The following is a 20,746-nucleotide window of genomic DNA, read 5'->3' on the forward strand; positions in this document are numbered from 1 at the left end:
CGCTTTATTACGCCATTTTTATCATCCCTGCCAACCAGTCCTCGCTTGAACGACCTCAGGATTTCCCTCGCTGCGTCCGGCGAGAAGCGGGGAGGAGCCAGAGAGCAGCTCCGACGACCGCGCCCACCGCCGTCGCTACGCGCGCCGCCTCCCTCGCCACGCGCCTATGCAAATGTAACCCCCGCCCCTTCTCCTGGCTCCTCCTCCTCCGCCGATTGGCCGCGCGGCGGAGGGGCGTGGTGCGGCGGCAGCAGCGGGGAGGGGGCGCTGCGTCCGCCATCTTGCGAGCGGAGCTGCGGGCGGGCGGACCCCCCTCGGTGAAGCGGCTGAGGCGGCGTCGGCGTCGGAGGCCTGGCGGGGCTCCCTGAGGCGGCGTCGGGGGCCGGCGTCGTTGTTACCGGCGGGCCTCCCCTTTGTCTTCCTTCTTCTCCCCCCGCCCCGTCCCCGCGGGGTTGAATGTGGCTGCGCTGGGGTGAGGAGGATGAACGGAGGATAAATGGTGCCCAAGGCGGACAGCGGCACCTTCCTCCTCCTCTTCCTCCTCGTGCTCAGCATCACCGAGCCGCTGCGGCCAGGTAAGGTCGGTGGGGGTGGGGGAGAAGGTGAGGGTGGGGGGAGAGGTTCCTTAGTGGGCCCCCCTGGGGAAGAGCCGGGGACTCCGTCGCCCATCATCCACAGCCGGGGACTCTGTCGCCCATCATTCACAGCCTTCCGTCGTCCGTAATCCACAGCCCTCCCAGGTCGGGTGGTCTTGTCATGAAGACAACCCCCTCCCCTCCTCTTCTATCCGTCCCCATAATCCCCAGTGCTCCACTGGGGTAGGGGGCTTTAGGGTGACACAGATGTGGTCTCTTTCTCCCCCCCCTCGCACCCGTTTTTGTATTACATTTCCCATAAGCCACCCCCTCCACCGCCCTTCGGGTGAATCCTTGCTCCTGTCGCCCTCTCTAGAGAGGTAGGACTACATTGCCCATAAATCACCTCTTGTCCTTCCGTGGATCCTTGCTCCTATCGCCCTCTCTAAACATTGTCTATAAGCCACCCCCTGTCCTTTGGTGGATCCTTGCTCCTGTCGCCCTCTCTAGACAGGTGGGACTACATTGACCATAAGCCACCCCCTTAACTTTGGGTGGACCCTTGCTTGTCCTGTTGCCCTCTCTAGAGAGGTGGGACTACATTGTCCATAAGCTACCCCCTGGCCTCCTGAGGGAATCCTTGCTCCTATCGCCCTCTCTAGAGAGGTAGGACTACATTGCCTATAAGACACCCCCTGCCCTTTGGTGGACCCTTGCTCCTGTCGCCCCCTCTAGAGAGGTAGGACTAGATTGCCCATGTGCCCAAGGTCTTCCAGTGCTTCCCTGGAGAGGGGCTTTGGGCTGTTGGAGACTCCAGATGCTCCCCTCCTCCCCCACCCCATTGCCCATAAGCCCCTCTCTGCCCTTTAGCTGCTTGTTCCTGTCTTGAGAGTTAGGACTACATTGCCCATGTACTTGAGGTTGTCCGGTTTTGTTGGTCCTTCTTTCCAATGCCTCCCACAATCCCCACAATTTGGGGAGGGTTCCAGATATTGGGGACCCCAGATGCTCTCTCCTTCCCCCACCCCACTTTTGTATTACATTATCCCTAAGCCACCCCTGTTTCAGGTGGATCCTTGCTCCCATCGTCCTCTCTAGAGGTAGTACAGTGGTCCCCCGAGTTTCGCGATCTCGATCATTGCGAAACGCTATATCGCGATTTTTCAACCCGGAAGTAAAAACACCATCTGCGCATGCGCGCCCTTTTTTCTATGGCCACGCATGCGTAGATGGCGCCGGGCAGATCAGCTGCTGGGCGGCTTCCCTGGGTCTTCCCCCTCTTGCTGGCGGGAGGGCGAGCGGCGGGCATCAGCGAGGAGTTTGCGTGGGCGGCGGGGAAACCCCAGCGCCGCTTCCCAGCTGAGTCCTGAAGCCAAACGCGGAAGTTCGCTTCAGGACTCAGCTGGGAAGCGGCGCGAGCGAACGGCGTGGGCGGCGAAGGGCGCGCGCGGGGGCAGGCAGGCGGCGGACAAGCGGCGGGCGCGGCAGCAGCGAGGAGTTTGCGTGGGCGGTGGGGAAACCCCAATCTTCGGCTCCTCGCTGCTGCGGCGGAAGTAAAAACACCATCTGCGCATGCGCAGATGGTGTTTTTACTTCCGTACCGCTACTTCGCGAAAAACCGATCATCGCGAGGGGCCCTGGAACGGAACCCTCGCGATAATCGGGGGACCACTGTACTACATTGCTCATCTACCCATGCTCCTCCAGCTTCCTTGGTCCTCATTTCCAGTGCCTCCCAGCTAACCCCTGGGGGGCTTTGGGCGGATTCTGTAGGCACGAGTTTGGAGGGCTTCCTTTGGAAGCATTTTTGGATGCTCACTTTGGTTGATCCCTTTTGGGGGTACGAGAAGGACATAGAAACATAGAAGATTGACGGCAAAAAAAGACCTCATGGTCCACTTAGTCTGCCCTTATACTATTTCCTGTATTTTATCTTAGGATGGATCTATGTTTATCCCAAGCATGTTTAAATTCAGTTCCTGTGGATTTGCCAACCAGGTCTGCTGGAAGTTTGTTCCAAGCATCTACTAATCTTTCAGTAAAATAATATTTTCTCACGTTGCTTCTGATCTTTCCCCCAACTCACCTCAGATTGTGCCCCCTTGTTCTTGTGTTCACTTTCCCATTAAAAACACTCCCCTCCTGAACCTTTTTAACCCTTTAACATATTTAAATGTTTCAATCATGTCCCCCCTTTTCCTTCTGTCCTCCAGACTATACAGATTGAGTTCATGAAATCTTTCCTGATAAGTTTTATGCTTTAGACCTTCCACCATTTTTGTAGCCCGTCTTAGATCCTTGCTACTTCTAGGAGAATGAACGACCTCTTTATTCTCCTAAAAGTGGGATGATGGAGAAGTTTATTTTAGCACACCAAATAACAATGGGATTGTCTTCTTCTGCAAGGATTGGATGCATAAACATCCAAAACTTTTTGCTGATCTTCTGGGAATCTTGACTTGTGTTTCTGTAGCATGGTTGTCCCGGCCCATGAACAATTTTTTGCAGCTCGGTTTGCACGACGTACTAAGTTTTGGGCTGGTTTTGTTTTGATTAGGTAGCAAAGCAAATTGTGCGAAGCCTGATCGCTTGGTTAATTTCCGATGGTGGTGCACTGTACAAGGCTAGAAAATGTATTAATTCACTAAGCAGATTAAGGATATGCAGCCATCCTTTGAGTATTTGGATTAAGGGGTCCTGTCTTTAACCCTTTTCATTGTTACCCGGCAACTGTTGAAGTAAATTGCAAATATTTGAGCAATGGGGTTGTCTCAGTTGGCTTTTAAACACTGAAGCAGATATTGTTAACTGTTTTTAGTATTGGATTATTGTTATATGCTGTTTTATTACTGTTGTTAGCCGTCCGGAGTTTGCGGAGAGGGGCGGCATACAAATCCAATAAATAATAATAATAATAATAATAATAATAATAATAATAATAATAATAATAATAATAATATTCTCATTTAAGAACAGGGGCTGTTGTGGCACCCTAGAAATTATTGAGCATTGCTTACTGGGGAGAGAGAGAGAGAGCTGGATTGTGCATCAAAGCTTTAGCAGTGTGGGTGTGTTCCTGGATTATTCAAAACCATATCATTTGAGGCATTAGCATGTTTGAATCAGTCCTGCATCTATGGATCTTGCAAATAATTGGGCTTGCCTGTTACCAAAACAATAGATGTTGTTTGCTATCTACTGAGTTTGCAATTACAAGCTTTTTGGGGGACGGGGGGACGGGAAGAAGTTCTTGAAAAGAAAATGTCTCCTTTTAAAAAAACAAACAAACGGAGAAATAGGGGAAAGATTATGTCAAGATTGGAACGTGTAGCGAAAAATGTCAGCTTTCAACTGCCTGGATGAAAAAGAGTTTCAGAAATTCAGTACTTACTTGCGCCATAAAAATGTTTGTTTATGTTTATTTAGATTTGTATGCCGCCCCTCTCCGCAGACTCGGGGCGGCTCACAACAGAATAACAAAAAACAATTACAACAAATCTAAAAATGGGCAAGGAATTTTTATGTAATGTTGAAAAAGAAAGAGAAGTGATCTGATCTGGAAGATTACAGTTCTTAAGAAAAGGAGAACTGAAATAACATTCAGGGGAAAAAAATAGAGAAGTATTGGGAATGGTTAGAGGTTGCTTAAAAACAAAACTTTCCAGAAGTGTCCTTGAGTTGCTGCAAAGCAGCAACAAGTTTCCTAAGGTTTTTTTGTTGCAATTGTACCTGTTTTAACTTTCTGTTATCTTTTGGCTGCCACAAGTTTCTTAGTGATTTCATTCTGAGAGATTTCTTATTGACCCCTCAGGCCAAAAAAATAAAATAAAATCGACCTTGTGGGGAGAAATGAGTCATGTGTTCCCTCCCTCCCTCCTCCTCTCTGTCTCTTCTCCTCTCTCTCTTTCTCTCTTTCTCTTCCTCACTATCTCTTCCCCTCTCTCTTTCTCTCTTTCTCTTCCCCCCTCTCTCTTCTCCCTTCTCTCTTTCTCTTCCCCTCTTTCTCTTCCTTTCTCACTCTTTCTTGTCCTCTCTCTCTCTCTTTTTCTTCCTCTCTCTCTTCTCCCTTCTCTCTTTCTCTTCCCCTCTTTCTCTTCCTTTCTCACTCTTTCTTGTCCCCTCTCTCTCTTTCTCTTCCTCTCTCTCTCTTCTCCCTTCTCTCTATCTCTTCCCCTCTTTCTCTTCCTTTCTCACTCTTTCTTGTCCTCTCTCTCTCTTTCTCTTCCTCTCTCTCTCTCTTCTCCCTTCTTTCTTTCCCTTCTCCTCTTTCTCTTCCTTTCTCACTCTTTCTTGTCCTCTCTCTCTCTCTCTTCCTCTCTCTCTCAGTGTGTGTGTGTGTGTTGTGTGTAAGATCATACTGACCCTCCTAGTAGAAGGTGATCCTGATGCATTGAGAGCCAAGGAAGTCCAGAAACCTTGTAATTATTTGCCCTCAAGCTGAGCCTCTCCACAGCCACCCATTTGTGTAAAGTCCCTGGGTGGCTTATGAGGATTAAATCAACACTATAAACAGTGTGGAAGGACACACGCAGTGCTCTGTTGAGGGTGGGGGGTAGAGGGAACACAATTATTACAACAGCAGTGCAGACAGATTCAGTGGTGGCTTCATTTAATGCCCTGATTCTAGTGCTTTAGGAAAGGTTTTGGAGCTGTCTTGAAGAACAGTAGGATCAGGCATCTGTCTGTCTGTCTGTCTGTCTATCTATCTATCAAATCTATCTATCTAATCTATCTATCTATCTATCTATCTATCTATCTATCTATCTATCTATCTATCTATCTATCTATCTATCTATCTATCTAGACTCGGGGTGGCTAACAACAATATAAAAAGACAATGTAAACAAATCTAATATTAAAAATAATCTAAAAACCCCCCAATTTAAAGAACCACTCATACATACAAGCATATCATGTATAAATTCTATAAGCCTAGGGGGAAGGGAATTTTCAATTCCCCCATGCCTGACGACAGAGGTGGGTTTTAAGGAGCTTGCGAAAGGCAAGGAGGGTGGGGGCAACTCTGATATCTGGGGGGAGCTGGTTCCAGAGGGTCAGGGCCGCCACAGAGAAGGCTCTTCTCCTGGGTCCCTCCAAACGACATTGCTTAGTCGACGGGACCCGGAGAAGGCCAACTCTATGGGACCTAACCGGTCACTGGGATTCGTGCGGCAGAAGGCGGTCCCAGAGATATTCTGGTCCAATGCCATGAAGGGCTTTATAGGTCATAACCAACACTTTGAATTGTGACCGGAAATTGATCGGCAACCAATGCAGACGGCGGAGTGTTGGTGTAACATGGGCATATTTGGGAAAGCCCATGATTGCTCTCGCAGCTGCATTCTGCACGATCTGAAGTTTCCGAACACTTTTCAAAGGTAGCCCCATGTAGAGAGTGTTACAGTAGTCGAACCTCGAGGTGATGAGGGCATGAGTGACTGTGAGCAGTGAGTCCTGGTCCAGATAGGGCCGCAACTGGTGCACCAGGCGAACCTGGGCGAACGCCCCCCTCGCCACAGCTGAAAGATATTTCTCTAATGTGAGCTGTGGATCTAGGAGGACGCCCAAGTTGCGGACTCTCTCTGAAGGGTCAATAATGAATACAGGGACGGGGTTAGTATTGCGAATGCTGACTGGGGAGTTGTGGGAGTTGAAGTCCAGATATCTTCAAGTTGCCAAGGTTGGGAAACACTGCTCTAGAGCTAGGGTCTCCAACCTTGGCCACTTTAACAATAGTGGACTGAACCCCTGAATTCTCCAGCCTTTAACTCCATGGGTCTTAAAGTGGCCAAAGTTGGAACAAGCTTTGCTGGCTGGGAAATTCTGGGAGTTGAAGTCTTGCCAGGCTTTAAGTTGCCAAGGTTGGAGACCCCTTCTCTAGAAGGTGGGTACTGGGGCAGAGAACTAATCGATAACGGTCCCTCAAAAGTTTGGGTCAGATCGTACCGTACATGAAAAGTCTAGAAGTGAAATTCTGCAAAAATGGCATGTTGAAAAAAAGGAATAGAATCTCGGTCTTCCTGTCTGGCATCTTCACCACTACACACCGGGTTTTGGGCCTGAGACAGCGGACGAGCTTACTGTATTTTTCGGAGCATAAGACACACCTTAGTTTTGGGAAAGGAAAATAGGGAAAAGGATCTGCTTACCAGTATTCATCTGGCTAGCATCCTTAGCCAGCACTTTATTTTATCCCCTGGTTAGGGCTTAAAATTTTTTTTATTCGGAGAGCGAAACAATGAAAGAGCTTGCAAGCCAGTAAGAGCTGGGAACATCATTAGCACCTGGAAAGAAACATTCGGAGCAAGTAGAGCAATGGAAAAAAACCCTGCAAAGACTTAGGGCTTGGAAAACATTCTTCACAGAGAGTAACAGTGAAAGAGCTTGCAAGCTGGTAAAAGCTGGGAACATTGTTAGCACCTGGTTAGGTCTGAAAAGAAACTTATTCGGAGCAAGTAGAGCGATGAAAAAAAAAACCTGCAAAGACTTAGGGCTTGGAAAACATTCTTTGCAAAGAGTAACAATGAACAAGCCTGCAAGATAAGAACTGGGAACATTGTTAGCAGCTAGTTAGGGCTGGAGGGGCGAGGGGGAAGAAGCTGCATTCAGAGTATAAGATGCACCCAAATTACCAACCTCTTTTAGGGGGGAAAAGGGTGTGCCTTATACTCCGAAAAATACAATAGTTATGTACTGAGCTAATAGGGTTAGAACTTAGGTCTGTCTGTTCCTAGCGCAACCATCATCACCATCTTTGGATCATTCTGAGCCTTGCAGAGGGACTAGTTGAAAGAGACTAATTGAAAGTCATCTAGGGAATTGGCAGGGTTGAGGGGTAACCTGGACCCTAGTTAAATTAGACCTTTGCTAATATGTCCTGCCTGCCTGCTCTGCCTATTATCTATGTCTATCATCCATTATCATCACCATCATTGTCTGTCTATCATCTATCGCTTTCTTTTAAATATTAGATTTGTTACATTATCACATTGTTATTATTATTGTTGTGAGCCGCTCCGAGTCTACGGAGAGGGGTGGCATACAAATCTAATAAATTATTATTACTATTATCTCTATCATCCATCATGTCTGTCTGTCTAATCTCTCTCCCTACCTACATCCATCTCTCCCTCGCCCTCCCTCCCTCCTTCTCTGTCTCTCTCTTTCTCTCTCTCTCAAACCTTTTTTTTTTTTTTTGTAATTTATCTGTAGCAAACATATTGGAATATGATAAAGTTGTGTCATAGATGCATTTTTTGGGCCTGATTGTGAATTAAGGAAGTGGGAGGAAAGAAAAAACTCCAAAAGTTAAGGGTTATTTTTTTAAAAAAAATAATTCATCTGTTTTGTGAAACTATTTTTTGCCACATATAACCTGGCTGCCAGTTGGATTTAACAGGACTGCAGCTCTCTTGTAAACAAGAATCCTGGATAGGATTTGAACGATGAGCTTATACAGAGCAAGTTGGCGCTTGCTGGTTGATGTAATCCTGTGCTTTTGTGTAACATTTAAGAACCTAATCATAACATTAAACTTCTTTCGAGCATGCCTTGGTTTGCTTTTGAAGATTATCTCAGAGGCTGCTGTACTGTTACAATTGTGACGTTGTTATCTTTTGTATCTTTTTGTTTGCTTTGAAAACTTGATCTTTAGAAAAGAATAGGGTTCTTTATTGGCCAAGTGTGATTGGACACAAAAAGAATTTGCCATTGGTGCATATGCTCTCAGTGTACATAAAATAAAAGATACATTTGTCAAGAATCATGCAGTTCAATACTTAATGATACAAATAGATACAAATAAGCAATTAGGACACAATATTAATGTAAATTGTAAGGATACAAGCAACAAATTGCAGTAATACAGTGATAAGTCGGAGGAGATGGGTAATAGGAACGATGAGAAGACCAATAGTAATAGTAATGCAGCCTTAGTGAATAGTTTGACAATGGCGAGGGAATTATTTGTTTAGCAGAGTGATTGCGTTTGCGGAAAAACTGTTCTTGTGTCTAATTGTCTCGGTGTGCAGTGCTCTATAGAAACATAGAAGACTGACGGCAGAAAAAGACCTCATGATCCATCTAGTCTGCCCTTATACTATTTCCTGTATTTTATCTTAGGATGGATCTATGTTTATCCCAGGCATGTTTCAATTCAGTTACTGTGGATTTACCAACCACGTCTGCTGGAAGTTTGTTCCAAGGATCTACTACTCTTTCAGTAAAATAATATTTTCTAATGTTGCTTTTGATCTTTCCCCCAACTAATTTCAGATTGTGCCCCCTTGTTCTTGTGTTCACTTTCCTATTAAAAACACTTCTGAACCTTTTTTAACCCTTTAACGTATTTAAATGTTTCGATCGTGTCCCCCCCTATAGCGTCATAATGAGGATAGGAGTTGAACTATTTATTTATTTAATTTATTTACTTATTTATTTATTTATTCATTTATTTATTTATTTTGTCCAATACACAATGAGGGTTTTAGTGGGTATATATCTATATACACATAGTAAAATACATGATGACGGTTATAGAGGAGATACTCATGGTAAAATATATCTAAGAAATAATAGAAAAGAAGATATAGTAATACAACATATCAATGAAAGAATAGAAGAAGAGATATAGGAATAGAAGAAAGGTATAGGAGATATAGGAGAGCAATAGGACAGGGGACGGAAGGCACTCTAATATATGTCCAAGATGCGAGGCGGTCAGTAAATCTTTTTTTTTTAAAGAAAACTTTTGTGTGAAACCTTGTTTAAAAACTTTAATAAGAAGAGCAACCAAAACAAACAAGAGGGAGCTGTTTGAGGACCTGTGGTTGCAACTGGAAAACGGGGCCCAGCAATGCTGATTGAATTTGGGGGACATCCGTCATCTTACAGAACCCCCCCCCCCCCCATTTTCAATTTGAAATGAGGCAAGCTGCATTTCCATCTTGGAATTCGCTTGCCTCTTTGGCAGGGCCAGTGATGAAAATGCCACCTCCTAGCCACCTGCTCCGTTTCTAGGTGTGTTGTACATATATGTAAAGCAGATACGATCCTTATCTAACAGGGAAAATGAAATGGGGAAAACAGCGCTTTGAATTTGTTTATGTGCTTGGTTCCTATGACACCCTGTTCCGCATGGATTTATTTCTCAATCAATGTTGGAAATTGCTAAAGGGAAGCCCCAGTGAGGTCCAAGAACCAAGTCTTTTTTGTACAGGTAGTCCTCGATTTACGACCACAATTGAGCCCAGTGAAAGATTTGGTTAAGGGGATGCTGCATGAGTCAGTTGCCATGTTTTTTGATCACATAACCACGATGATATCGCAGTGGCCTTAGGTGCGAAAAATGCCCATAAGTCACTTTTTGCAATGTCGTCATAATTTTGAACCGTCACTAAATGAACTGTTGCAAGTCAAGGACTATGTGCATTGTATTTTTCCCTCTTCTAGAGTTTCTGAAAACAAAAACCAGCACCCAATTTTTAAACCTGTTCCCTCCTTCCACTCTGCCTCTTTTTAAACACGTGTTCCCAAACTTGGTTGGGTTGTAAAACTGAAAAATAAAATAAAATGTTGGCCACTGTCTATAGAGAATGTCACTCGTTGTTGTTGTTGTTGTTATTATTATTATTATTATTATTATTATTATTAATATTAATTAAATTTGTATGCTGCCCCTCTCCATAGACTCAGGGCAGCTCACAACAATAGTAGCAAAACAATATGTAATACAAATCTAATAATTTAAACTAAAAACCCATAATTTAAAAACATGCACACAACACACCATACATAAACAATATAGGCCTGGGGAAGTTATCTCAGTTCCCCCATGCCTGATGGCAGAGGTGGGTTTTAAGGAGTTTACGAAAGGCAAGGAGAGTGGGGGCAATTCTAATCTCAGGGGGGAGCTGGTGCCAGAGGGTCAGGGCCGCCACAGAGAAGGCTCTTCCCCTGGGACCCGCCAGCCGACATTGTTTAGTCGACGGGACCTGGAGAAGGCCAACTCCGTGGGACCTAATCGGTCGCTGGGATTCGTGCGGCAGAAGGCGGTCCCGGAGATGTTCTGGTCCGATGCCATGAAGGGCTTTATAGATCAAAACCAACACTTTGAATTGTGACCGGAAATTGATCGGCAACCAATGCAGACTGCGGAGTGTTGGTGTAACATTGGCATACTTTGGGAAGCCCATGATTGCTCTCGCAGCTGCATTCTGCACGATCTGAAGTTTCCGAACACTTTTCAAAGGTAGCCCCACGTAGAGAGCAGGTCATGGTTGTCCCAAAGCTGCTCAAGAGAGCAAGTGGAAAAGTTTCTGGCTTCTCGTTGAAGATGTTTTGCTTCTTATCCAAGAGCTGATGAAGTTTCTGGGATGAGAAGTGAAAAGTCTTCAAGGAAAGACCAGAAAATCTACTTACCTCTTAAAAAAAAAAAAAGCCCCTTTGGGACAATCTTGTCCTCTGATTTCTTGAACCAAACAGTCTCTCTCTGTTTTATCTGGGCAGTTCAGCATAGATATTAATTAACTGTATCCCAAAAGGCTCAAGGCTTTTTCTTTTTTTGGTTCTGGCATTTGTACAGTTTGAAGGACATTGAAAACGAAAACGTTGTTATTTGTTCCGTTCATCTTTCGCCTCTGTTGTTCAGATGTTCAAGGCAGCATACAGAATATCGTTCCCTCTCGCTGGGGCCAAGGGAGAGAGAGACTGGTCCAAGGGCGGAGAATCTGGGCCTCCGTGGGGCCAGCCAGAATCAACCATTCATTGACCGTTCAAAATTAAAACGGCACGGAAAAAAAGTGACTTACGGCCATGTTTTCAGACTTATGACCGTTGGTGGTAGGGAAAGCAAGTAGGATGCTTGGCTGCATAGCTAGAGGTATAACAAGCAGGAAGAGGGAGATTATGATCCCACTATATAGAATGCTGGTGAGACCACATTTGGGATACTGTGTTCAGTTCTGGAGACCTCACCTACAAAAAGATATTGACAAAATTGAACGGGTCCAAAGACGGGCCACAAGAATGGTGGAAGGTCTTAAGCACAAAACGTATCAGGAAAGACTTCATGAACTCAATCTGTATAGTCTGGAGGACAGAAGGAAAAGGGGGGGACATGATCGAAACATTTAAATATATTAAAGGGTTAAATAAGGTCCAGGAGGGAAGTGTTTTTAATAGGAAAGTGAACACAAGAACAAGGGGACACAATCTGAAGTTAGTTGGGGGAAAGATCAAAAGCAACATGAGAAAATATTATTTTACTGAAAGAGTAGTAGATCCTTGGAACAAACTTCCAGCAGATGTGGTAGATAAATCCACAGTAACTGAATGTAAACATGCCTGGGATAAACATATATCCATCCTAAGATAAAATACAGAAAATAGTATAAGGGCAGACTAGATGGACCATGAGGTCTTTTTCTGCCGTCAGACTTCTATGTTTCTATGTTTCTATGGTGATGTGATCAAAATTCAAACGCTTGGCAATGGTTTTTTATGACGATCACAGCATTCTGGGGTCACATGATACTCCTTTTGCGACCTTCTGACAGGCCCGTTTTTCTCCTGCCTCCCCCCCCCAAAAAACCCGGTGTTTTTGTCTCTCTCTCTCTCTCCCCCCCCCCAGCCCCCAGGAGCACTTTTCAGGCCTCCCAAACCCTCTTAAGGTCCATTCTTTGCAAAAATAGGACAGGGGACCAGGGCTTTTGGTAGGCCCAAAATGGCTGGTGTATAAGACACACCAACATTTCCACCCTCTTTTAGGGGGTGGAAAGGTGCATCTTATACTCCGAAAAATACAAAATAGCTTGCTTTTTTGTGAGTAGCAGAGTTCCCTCCTGAGATGTGTATTAAGTGAAATAACAAATCAAAGCCAAACTCAGAATGCACAAAAAGCAGGGGATATTAGAGCGATGAAAGACTGTATTTTGTTACACTAATAAAAACCGGGCAAGGAGAAGAGAGATTTATACTCCGGGCTTTTTATTTTTATTTGGATTATTATGCTCTTCTGTCCCTGGATAGTAGGAAATCTACCCAAAGTGGTTTCTCATCCTCTCTTTCACCCTCGTGCGCTGGGAATCCACAACGGGCACCGGTGGGCACATTTGTGGAGCCTGATGGCGCCTTTGGAGTTTTGAGGCCGTGTTGTGAACGCTCGCACAAAAGTCCGGCACGTCCCACCTGCCTCTTCTGCCGCACGAATCCCAGCGACCAGTTAGGTCCCACAGAGTGGGCCTTCTCCGGGTCCTGTCAACTAAACAATGTCGTTTGGTGGGACCCAGGGGAAGAGCCTTCTCTGTGGCGGCCCCGGCCATCTGGAACCAACTCCCCCCAGAGATTAGAATAGCCCCCAACCTCCTTGCCTTTCATAAGCTCCTTAAAACGCACTTCTGCCGTCAGGCATGGGGAACTGAGATATTCTTTCCCCCTAGGTTTCTACAATTTATGTATGGTATGTTTGTATGTAGGGTTTTTAGCTGTTTTAGTATTGGATTGTCGCATGTTGTTTTTACCACTGTTGTTAGCCGCCCCGAGTCTACGGAGAGGGGCGGCGTACAAATCCAATAAATAAAATAAAAAATGCTTGTCACCATTTCTGGCGCGTGTCGGCTTATCTTTATGCTATCCCTCACCCTCCCTTTCTCAAATTTCCCGAGAATGACAGCACTCATGTTGAGGTTAAATCCCTGACATTTTGATTTGATACGTGTTTATTCACTGTGTTCATATTTCCCTTTTTTCTCTTCACCTGGCTTGGCCCTCAAGTGAGTCTTTGTCTTTTATTTATTGATTGATTTGATTTGATTTGATTTGTATGCCGCCCCTCTCCGCAGACTCGGGGCGGCTAACAACAATAAAAAGACAATGTAAACAAATCTAATATTAAAAATCAATCTAAAAAACCCCCAATTTAAAGAACCAATCATACATACAAACATACCACGTATAAATTCTATAAGCTTAGGGGGAAGGGAAAATTTCAATTCCCTCATGCCTGACGACAGAGGTGGGTTTTGAGGAGCTTGCGAAAGGCAAGGAGAGTGGGGGCAACTCTGATATCTGGGGGGAGTTGGTTCCAGAAGGTCGGGGTCACCACAGAGAAGGCTCTTCCCCTGGGTCCCGCCAGATGACATTGTTTAGTCGACGGGACCCGGAGAAGGCCAACTCTGTGGGACCTAACTGGTCGCTGGGATTCGTGCGGCAGAAGGCGGTCCTGGAGATATTCTGGTCCGATGCCATGAAGGGCTTTATAGGTCATAACCAACACTTTAAATTGTGACCGGAAACCGATCGGCAACCAATGCAGACTGCGGAGTGTTGGAGTAACATGGGCAAATTTAGGAAAGCCCATGATAGCACTTGCAGCTGCATTCTGCATGATCTGAAGTTTCCGAACACTTTTCAAAGGTAGCCCCATGTAGAGAGCGTTACAGTAGTCGAACCTCGAAGTGATGAGGGCATAAGTGACCGTGAGCAGTGACTCCCGGTCCAGGTAGGGTCGCAACTGGTGCACCAGGCGGACCTTTCCTTCCTTATGCAATTTCCCCTCAAATGATTGAGGAGGAACGAGGAGTCTTTTCCAGTTGCAGTTTCAGAGGCTCAGGTTTGTAAGCGGAAAATGGTTCTTGAGGCCAAAAAAAATCTTGAACACCCGGTTCTTATCTAGAAAAGTTCGTAAGTAGAGGCGTTCTTAGGTAGAGGTCCCACTGTATATTCGTCACTGCTGCAATAGGGAAGCTTAATGTATTTTCAACTTCCTTTTCTCATACCTGATCCCACGAGGAGAGAAGATCTAATTGGCCCTGGTTTGACAGGCCTCTTAACATTTCTGAGTAACCGTGCAAAACCACGGCCTTCCTTGTAAATTTCAGAACAGCTCATTAAACTGCTGACTTGTCTGAAGGGTTTTACCGTAGCTGGTCATCTGGTTTAGCTTGTATAGATTGGGGCTTTATGGACTAACATCCGACTATAGTATATTTCCTGACCTTTTGGCCTCGTTTTTTAGAAGGGATTTCTCTCATCTTTGCCAGCTGAAAATAATTAAAAAAAGTTTGATTAAACCTCTGCTCCGCGTTCTCCAAAATCCCAGGTTAAACCTTGACTTTTGTAGATAATTTGAAACCTTGGGAAATTGCTGCTAGCCAACATAAATGAGCTGAAACCGTTGCCTCGGAAAAATCTGCACTTAGCAATTTTCTTGAAAAAAAAAAAATCAAAGCTGTAGCAAACTTCTAAAAGAGTCACAATTGAATTTTTATCAATTGTTATCAAACTCAAATACTTGGCCTGGCCTTTATTCATTTTTTCCCCAAACTGATAAGTTACATTCTGGTATGCTCCATAGAACAGAATTCTTTTTGGTTAAGTTTTTAAAATTGAATTTATTTTGAAATATCGATGTGCTTTTTTGAAAGAGGAGGAACCAGCAATATTTTAGGAAAATACTACTAAAAGAGGACAACAGATCAAGTTCTTTTTTCCATCATTTGTACATATTGTTTTTCTTTTAAAAATCTCTGATTTAATGTCAGAATAAGGTCTGCTATTAATATCCGTACAGATAATTGTCCCCAATTCCAGCATCTGGATGAAAAAAAGGAATGTTTTCACAGTCTTTCGGGGGTTTTTTTGGTGACTGTGTATTGTGTGTGTGTGTAGTCAACAACTTCAGATATGTTTTTTGGAAAGTGAAGAAGCTGCTGCTGAGAAAGCCATCTCTGATTTGGGCATTTATGATAGCCTCTTCTGGCTAAATGAGAGGTTGAACAAACTTTCACCATAACATGGTGGACACTAACATAACCCTTAGTATATTACATCCCCTTTTGGTCACCACGATCTTAAAAAGGATGTTGAGACTGTAGAAGGAGTGCAGAGAAGAGCAACAAAGAGGATTAGGGGACTGGAGGCTAAAACATATGAAGAACAGTTGCAGGGACTGGGTATGTCTAGTTTAATGACAAGAAGCTCCAGGGGAGACATGACAGCAGCCTTCCAATATCTCAGGGGATGCCACAAAGAAGAAGGAGTCAAATTATTCTCCAAAGCACACCTGAGGGTAGAACAAGAAGCAAAGGGTGGAAACTAAACAAGGAGAGAAGCAACTGAGAACCAAGGAGAAGTTTCCTGATGGTTAGAACAATTAACCAGTGGAGCGGCTTGCCTTCAGAAGCTGTGGGTGCTCCATCACTGGAGAGACCTTGGACAGCCACTTATCTGGAATGGTATAGGGCAGGAGTTGGCAACCTTAAACATTCAAAGAGCCCCAAAAGTCCTAACCGGTAGCTCTCTGTTCAATTCTGGAGCCGACTGGAAGTCCACTTCCCCCACCATAGAGTCTCCTCCTAGCGCAGCACCCTTTATCCCCTGCCGACTGGAAGTTCAGTTCCCCCACCATAGAGTCTCCTCCTAGCGCAGCATCCTTTATCCCCTGCCAACTGGAAGTCCACTTCCCCCCACCATAGAGTCTCTTCCTAGCATGATGTCTTTTCCTTTTACTGACTGGCAACAGGGAGCCGCAACAGAGCGATGAAAGAGCCACATGCGGCTTCAGAGCCGCAGGTCGCTGACCCCAGGTATAGAGTCTCTTGAGCAGGGAGTTACACTAGAAGACCTCCAAGGTCCCTTCCAACTTTGTTATTCTGTTATGTTTGCTAGTTCTTATAGGTTTACCACAAACATCTGTTTCCAAGTTTTGGACATTGTAATACAGTGATCCCCCGAGTTTCACGATCTCGATCATTGCGAAACGCTATATCGCGATTTTTCCACCCGATGACGTCACTCCCTTCCTTTCTCATCTTTCTTTCTCTCTCTCTTTATCTTGCTTCTTCCTCTCTCACACTCTCTTCCTCCCTCTCTCATCTCTTTCTTTCCTTCTCTCTCTTTATCTATCTCTCCCCCTCTTGCTCTCGAGCGGCAAGCGAGCAGCCGGGCGGGCGGGTGAACGGGCAAGCGGAGCGGCCGGGCGGGTGAACGGGCAAGCGAGCAGCCGGGCGGGCGGGCGAACGGGCAAGTGGAGCGGCCGGGCGGGCGAACGGGCAAGCGGAGCGGCCGGGCGGGCGGGTGAACGGGCAAGCGAAGCAGCCGGGTGGGCGGGCGAACGGGCAAGCGGAGCGGCCTGGGCAACGGGGAAACCCCATCTTCGGCTCCTCGCTGCTGCCACGCTGCGGAGCAGATCAGCTGTTGGGCGGCCGAAAGAACCTTCCCTGGGTCTTCCCCGAGTCTTCCCTACCGCCCACACGCAAACTCCACCATCTGCGCATGTGCGGCCATGGAAAAAGGGGCGTGCATGCGCAGATGGTGTTTTTACTTCCGCACCACTACATCCCGAAAAATCGATTATCGCGAGGGGTCTTGGAACGGAACCCTCGCGATAATTGGGGGATCACTGTATTTGAAGCTAATCAGTGCTCCGTATGTTAATTAACAGTGGCTTTCAATGAGAGAGAAATCTATTTTTCTTCTCCACGCTTCTTATAGTGAGATTAATGGGACTTGAACGTTGTCTTATTTAATGACCAGTGTGATCAAGGCAGGTCATCTTTCATCCCTTGAGTGTGCAGATTTTTTTTTTTTAAAAAATGATTACTGCCAAGGGCATATGCATATTTTACATGTTCCTGTTGAGAACTCTTACTAAGGAATCCGGAATTTTTAAAAAAAAAATAGGTTAGTTTTCTAAAATATTAATTTACAAGGCACCAGCACTGGGTTTCTGTTGTCTAGGGTCATTGTCCATTTTTTTTAGCAAGTCATGCCCATTACTATTTAATTGCATTGCCTCACTGATGCATAAATAATCAAGGTTACCTGAAGGAGGTAATTTAATGTTGTTAAAATCATATGTCTCAGCTAAGAATCATCTGCAGGGCTGACTATTGCAATGATAATTAAAACATTATTTCAGCCTTGTTTTTCTCCCCCATGAATGTTAATATGTTTGGCTTCTGGTTTTATTGCAGCCGTGTAGCATAGGATGCTCATGGTGGCTTGATTGACAGCCAAACATCTTTGCAAATGCTGCTAGCATGGCTGGTCTTCAATCAAAACCACGTGAGCTTCTTCCTCCTCCTCCTCCTATTATTATTATTATTATTATTATTATTATTATTATTATTATTATTATGTCACTACAACACAGCAAACAAGATCACTATGCTGGATTTCGTATTTCATCACCAGTCGGGCGCTTCCCAAGCACCTAGGACTGCGTGATGTAGCAGCAAATTATGTGTGCCGATCCCAGTAAAGCGGCCTTTTGCAATTGATAGATGGAGATTTTGTCAATTCCGATGGTTTTCAAATGTCCGCTGAGATCCTTTGGCCCTGCGCCCAGCGTGCCAAGTACCACTGGGACCACTTTCACGGGCTTATGCCAGAGTCGTTGCAGCTCGATTTTTAGATCTTCGTATTTCACTCATTTCTCTAGCTGCTTCTCCTCAATTCTGCTGTCTCCTGGGATTGCAATGTCGATGATCCATACTTTATTATTCTCTACGATTACAATGTCTGGTGTGTTATGCTTCAGAATTCGGTCAGTCTGAAGTTGGAAGTCCCACAGTAGTTTTGCTTGCTCATTTTCGACCACTTTTTCGGGCTTATGATCCCACCAGTTCTTTGCCACTGGTAAATGGTAGTTCCGGCACAAGTTCCAGTGGCTCATCTGTTGTTGTTGTTGTTGTTGTTGTTGTTGTTGTTATTATTATTATTATTATTATTATTAATTAGACTTGTATGCCGCCCTCGCAGAATACAAAAAACAGCACAACAACAAATCTAATTAATTAAAATTACTAGTAAAAATCTCATATACTGTATATTAAAACCAGTCAACCAACTCATTCACAACCACACATCTCATAGACAGGGGAAGGGGGCTTGATCTAATTGCCCTATGCCTGGTGACATAAATGAATCTTGAGACTCTTGCGAAAGGTGAGGAGGATGGGGACAGTGCAAATCTCTGGAGGGAGATGATTCCAGAGGGCCGGGGCCGCCACAGAGAAGACTTAAAACAGAGAAAGTTTTAAATTTTGAACCCATGCACGAAGACAGGAGCCCAAACGCTTAAAAAAAAAATTGTATTTTGCAATCGTCGAGTGGCCTTTTTCAAAATGCTTGCTCCGTTTTGAGGCAGCCCTGAGCCCAGCTGGTGGATTGTCTGTCGAGAAATATTCCCAGGACTAAGCAAAGCCTTGGTTTAAGCAGATTTGGACAATTGCCCAGGAAGCTTTGTTCTGGCCACCCACACAGTCCCTCTGAAGGCAGGTTGACGGTTCAGCCTCTCTCTCTCTCTCTTTCCTCCCACCCTTTTTTGCCAGCAGAAATCCAAAGTCACACGCTCTCTGTTTTGGCAACCTGCCTTTCAAATTAACCAGTTTTCCTACTCTCACGTACGCTATGGGGTTAGCAACCAAAAGTGAAGCCAGTGGGTGTCTTTAAATTGGGACACAGAACTTTACTTGAGTAGCTTTTCGGAGGTGGAGGGAACAGAGTGGGCTGGGAGTAAACTACCGCATTTTTCGGAGTATAAAACACACCGGAATATAAGACACACCTTAGATTTTGGGGAGGAAAATAGGGAAAAGAACCTGCTTACCAGGTATTCATCTGGCTAGCACCCTTAGTCTGGTCAGCTTCAGCACGTTATTTTATCCCCTGGTTAAGGGCTTAAATTTTTTTAATTCTGAGAGGGTAACAATGAAAGAGTTTGTAAGCCGATAAGAGCTGGGAACATTGTTAGCGCATGGTTAGGGCCGGAAAGAAACTTTAAAAAAAAAAAAAATTGATAGGGTTTTTAGTTTTTTCTTAATATTAGATTTGTGCCTGTACAATATTGTTTTATCGCTTGTTGTGAGCCGCCCCGAGTCTTCGGAGAGGGGCGGCATACAAATCTAATAAATTATTATTATTATTATTATTATTACTCAGAGCAAGTAAAAAAAAATACATAGAAACATAGAGGACTGACGGCAAAAAAAGACCTCATAGTCCATCTAGTCTGCCCTTATACTATATCCTGTATTTTATCTTACAATGGATATATGTTTATCCCAGGCATGTTTAAATTCAGTTACTGTGGATTTACCAGCCACGTCTGCTGGAAGTTTGTTCCAAGGATCTACTACTCTTTCAGTCAAATAATATTTTCTCACGTTGCTTTTGATTTTCCCCCAACTAACTTCAGATTGTGTCCCCTTGTTCTTGTGTTCACACTTCCCTCCTGAACCTTATTTAACCCTTTAACGTATTTAAATGTTTCGATCATGTCCCCCCCTTTCCCTTCTGTCCTCCAGACTATACAGATTGAGTTCATGAAGTCTTTCCCGATACATTTTATGCTTAAGACCTTCCACCATTCTTGTAGCCTGTCTTTGGACCCGTTCAATTTTGTCAATATCTTTTTGTAGGTGAGGTCTCCAGAACTGAACACAGTATTCCAAATGTGGTCTCACATACATACGGTATATACCTTACTTGTAGCATTGGAAGATCAAAATCATCTACTCCAAAAAAAACCTAGTGTATACCTTCAAAGTAATAAGATGGGACTTCATACACCAACTACGTTCTTTAAATTTATGTCGTACTGAGCCGTAGCACCAGCCAAGTTGCTGGTCCTTCTTTACCTATTTCCTATACCCCCTCCATTTACTCTACTTCAACCACTATGTCTTTTTCTCTTTCTATTCTTTTTTCTTTCTCTCTTACTTTTTCTGTACTTCTCTTCTTATTATTCTATATTCTCTAAATACTATGTGATGTTTACGGTATAGACTTCAAATGTTATGATATACAACCTAATTACTGTAGACTTATTTTGTCTTATCCTTTCCCCCCCTATTTTTGTAAAACTCAATAAAGATCATTTTTTTTCAGAGCAAGTTAAGAGTAATGAGAAAAACCTGCAAAGACTTAGGGCTTGAAAAACATTCTTCAGAGAGAGTAGCAATGAAAGAGCTTGGGTACATTCATAGCACACATAGCAAATACCTGGAGCAAATAAAGCAATGAAAACCCCCACTACAAAGGCAGGGTTTGGAATACATTATTGGCAGAGAGTAACAATGAAAGAGCTTGCAAGCGGGTAAGAGCTGGGAACATCATTAACACCTGGTTAGGGCTGGAAAGAAACCTATTTGAGACCGCCTTCTGCCGCG

General features: G+C 44.5%; 1 protein-coding gene across 1 annotated transcript in view; it reads left to right on the plus strand.

Moving 5' to 3' along the window:
* Window positions 1-261: 261 nt before the first annotated feature.
* DGCR2 (DiGeorge syndrome critical region gene 2) overlaps window positions 262-20,746 on the plus strand; it is a 67,049-nt gene continuing 46,564 nt past the window's right edge. Inside the window, 1 exon segment of the mRNA XM_070762867.1 lies at window positions 262-575. Coding sequence (XP_070618968.1) covers window positions 497-575 — 79 coding nt within the window. The 5' untranslated portion in view covers window positions 262-496.

This window comes from Erythrolamprus reginae, chromosome 10 (assembly GCF_031021105.1).
Source record: "Erythrolamprus reginae isolate rEryReg1 chromosome 10, rEryReg1.hap1, whole genome shotgun sequence".
Lineage (NCBI taxonomy): Eukaryota > Metazoa > Chordata > Lepidosauria > Squamata > Dipsadidae > Erythrolamprus > Erythrolamprus reginae.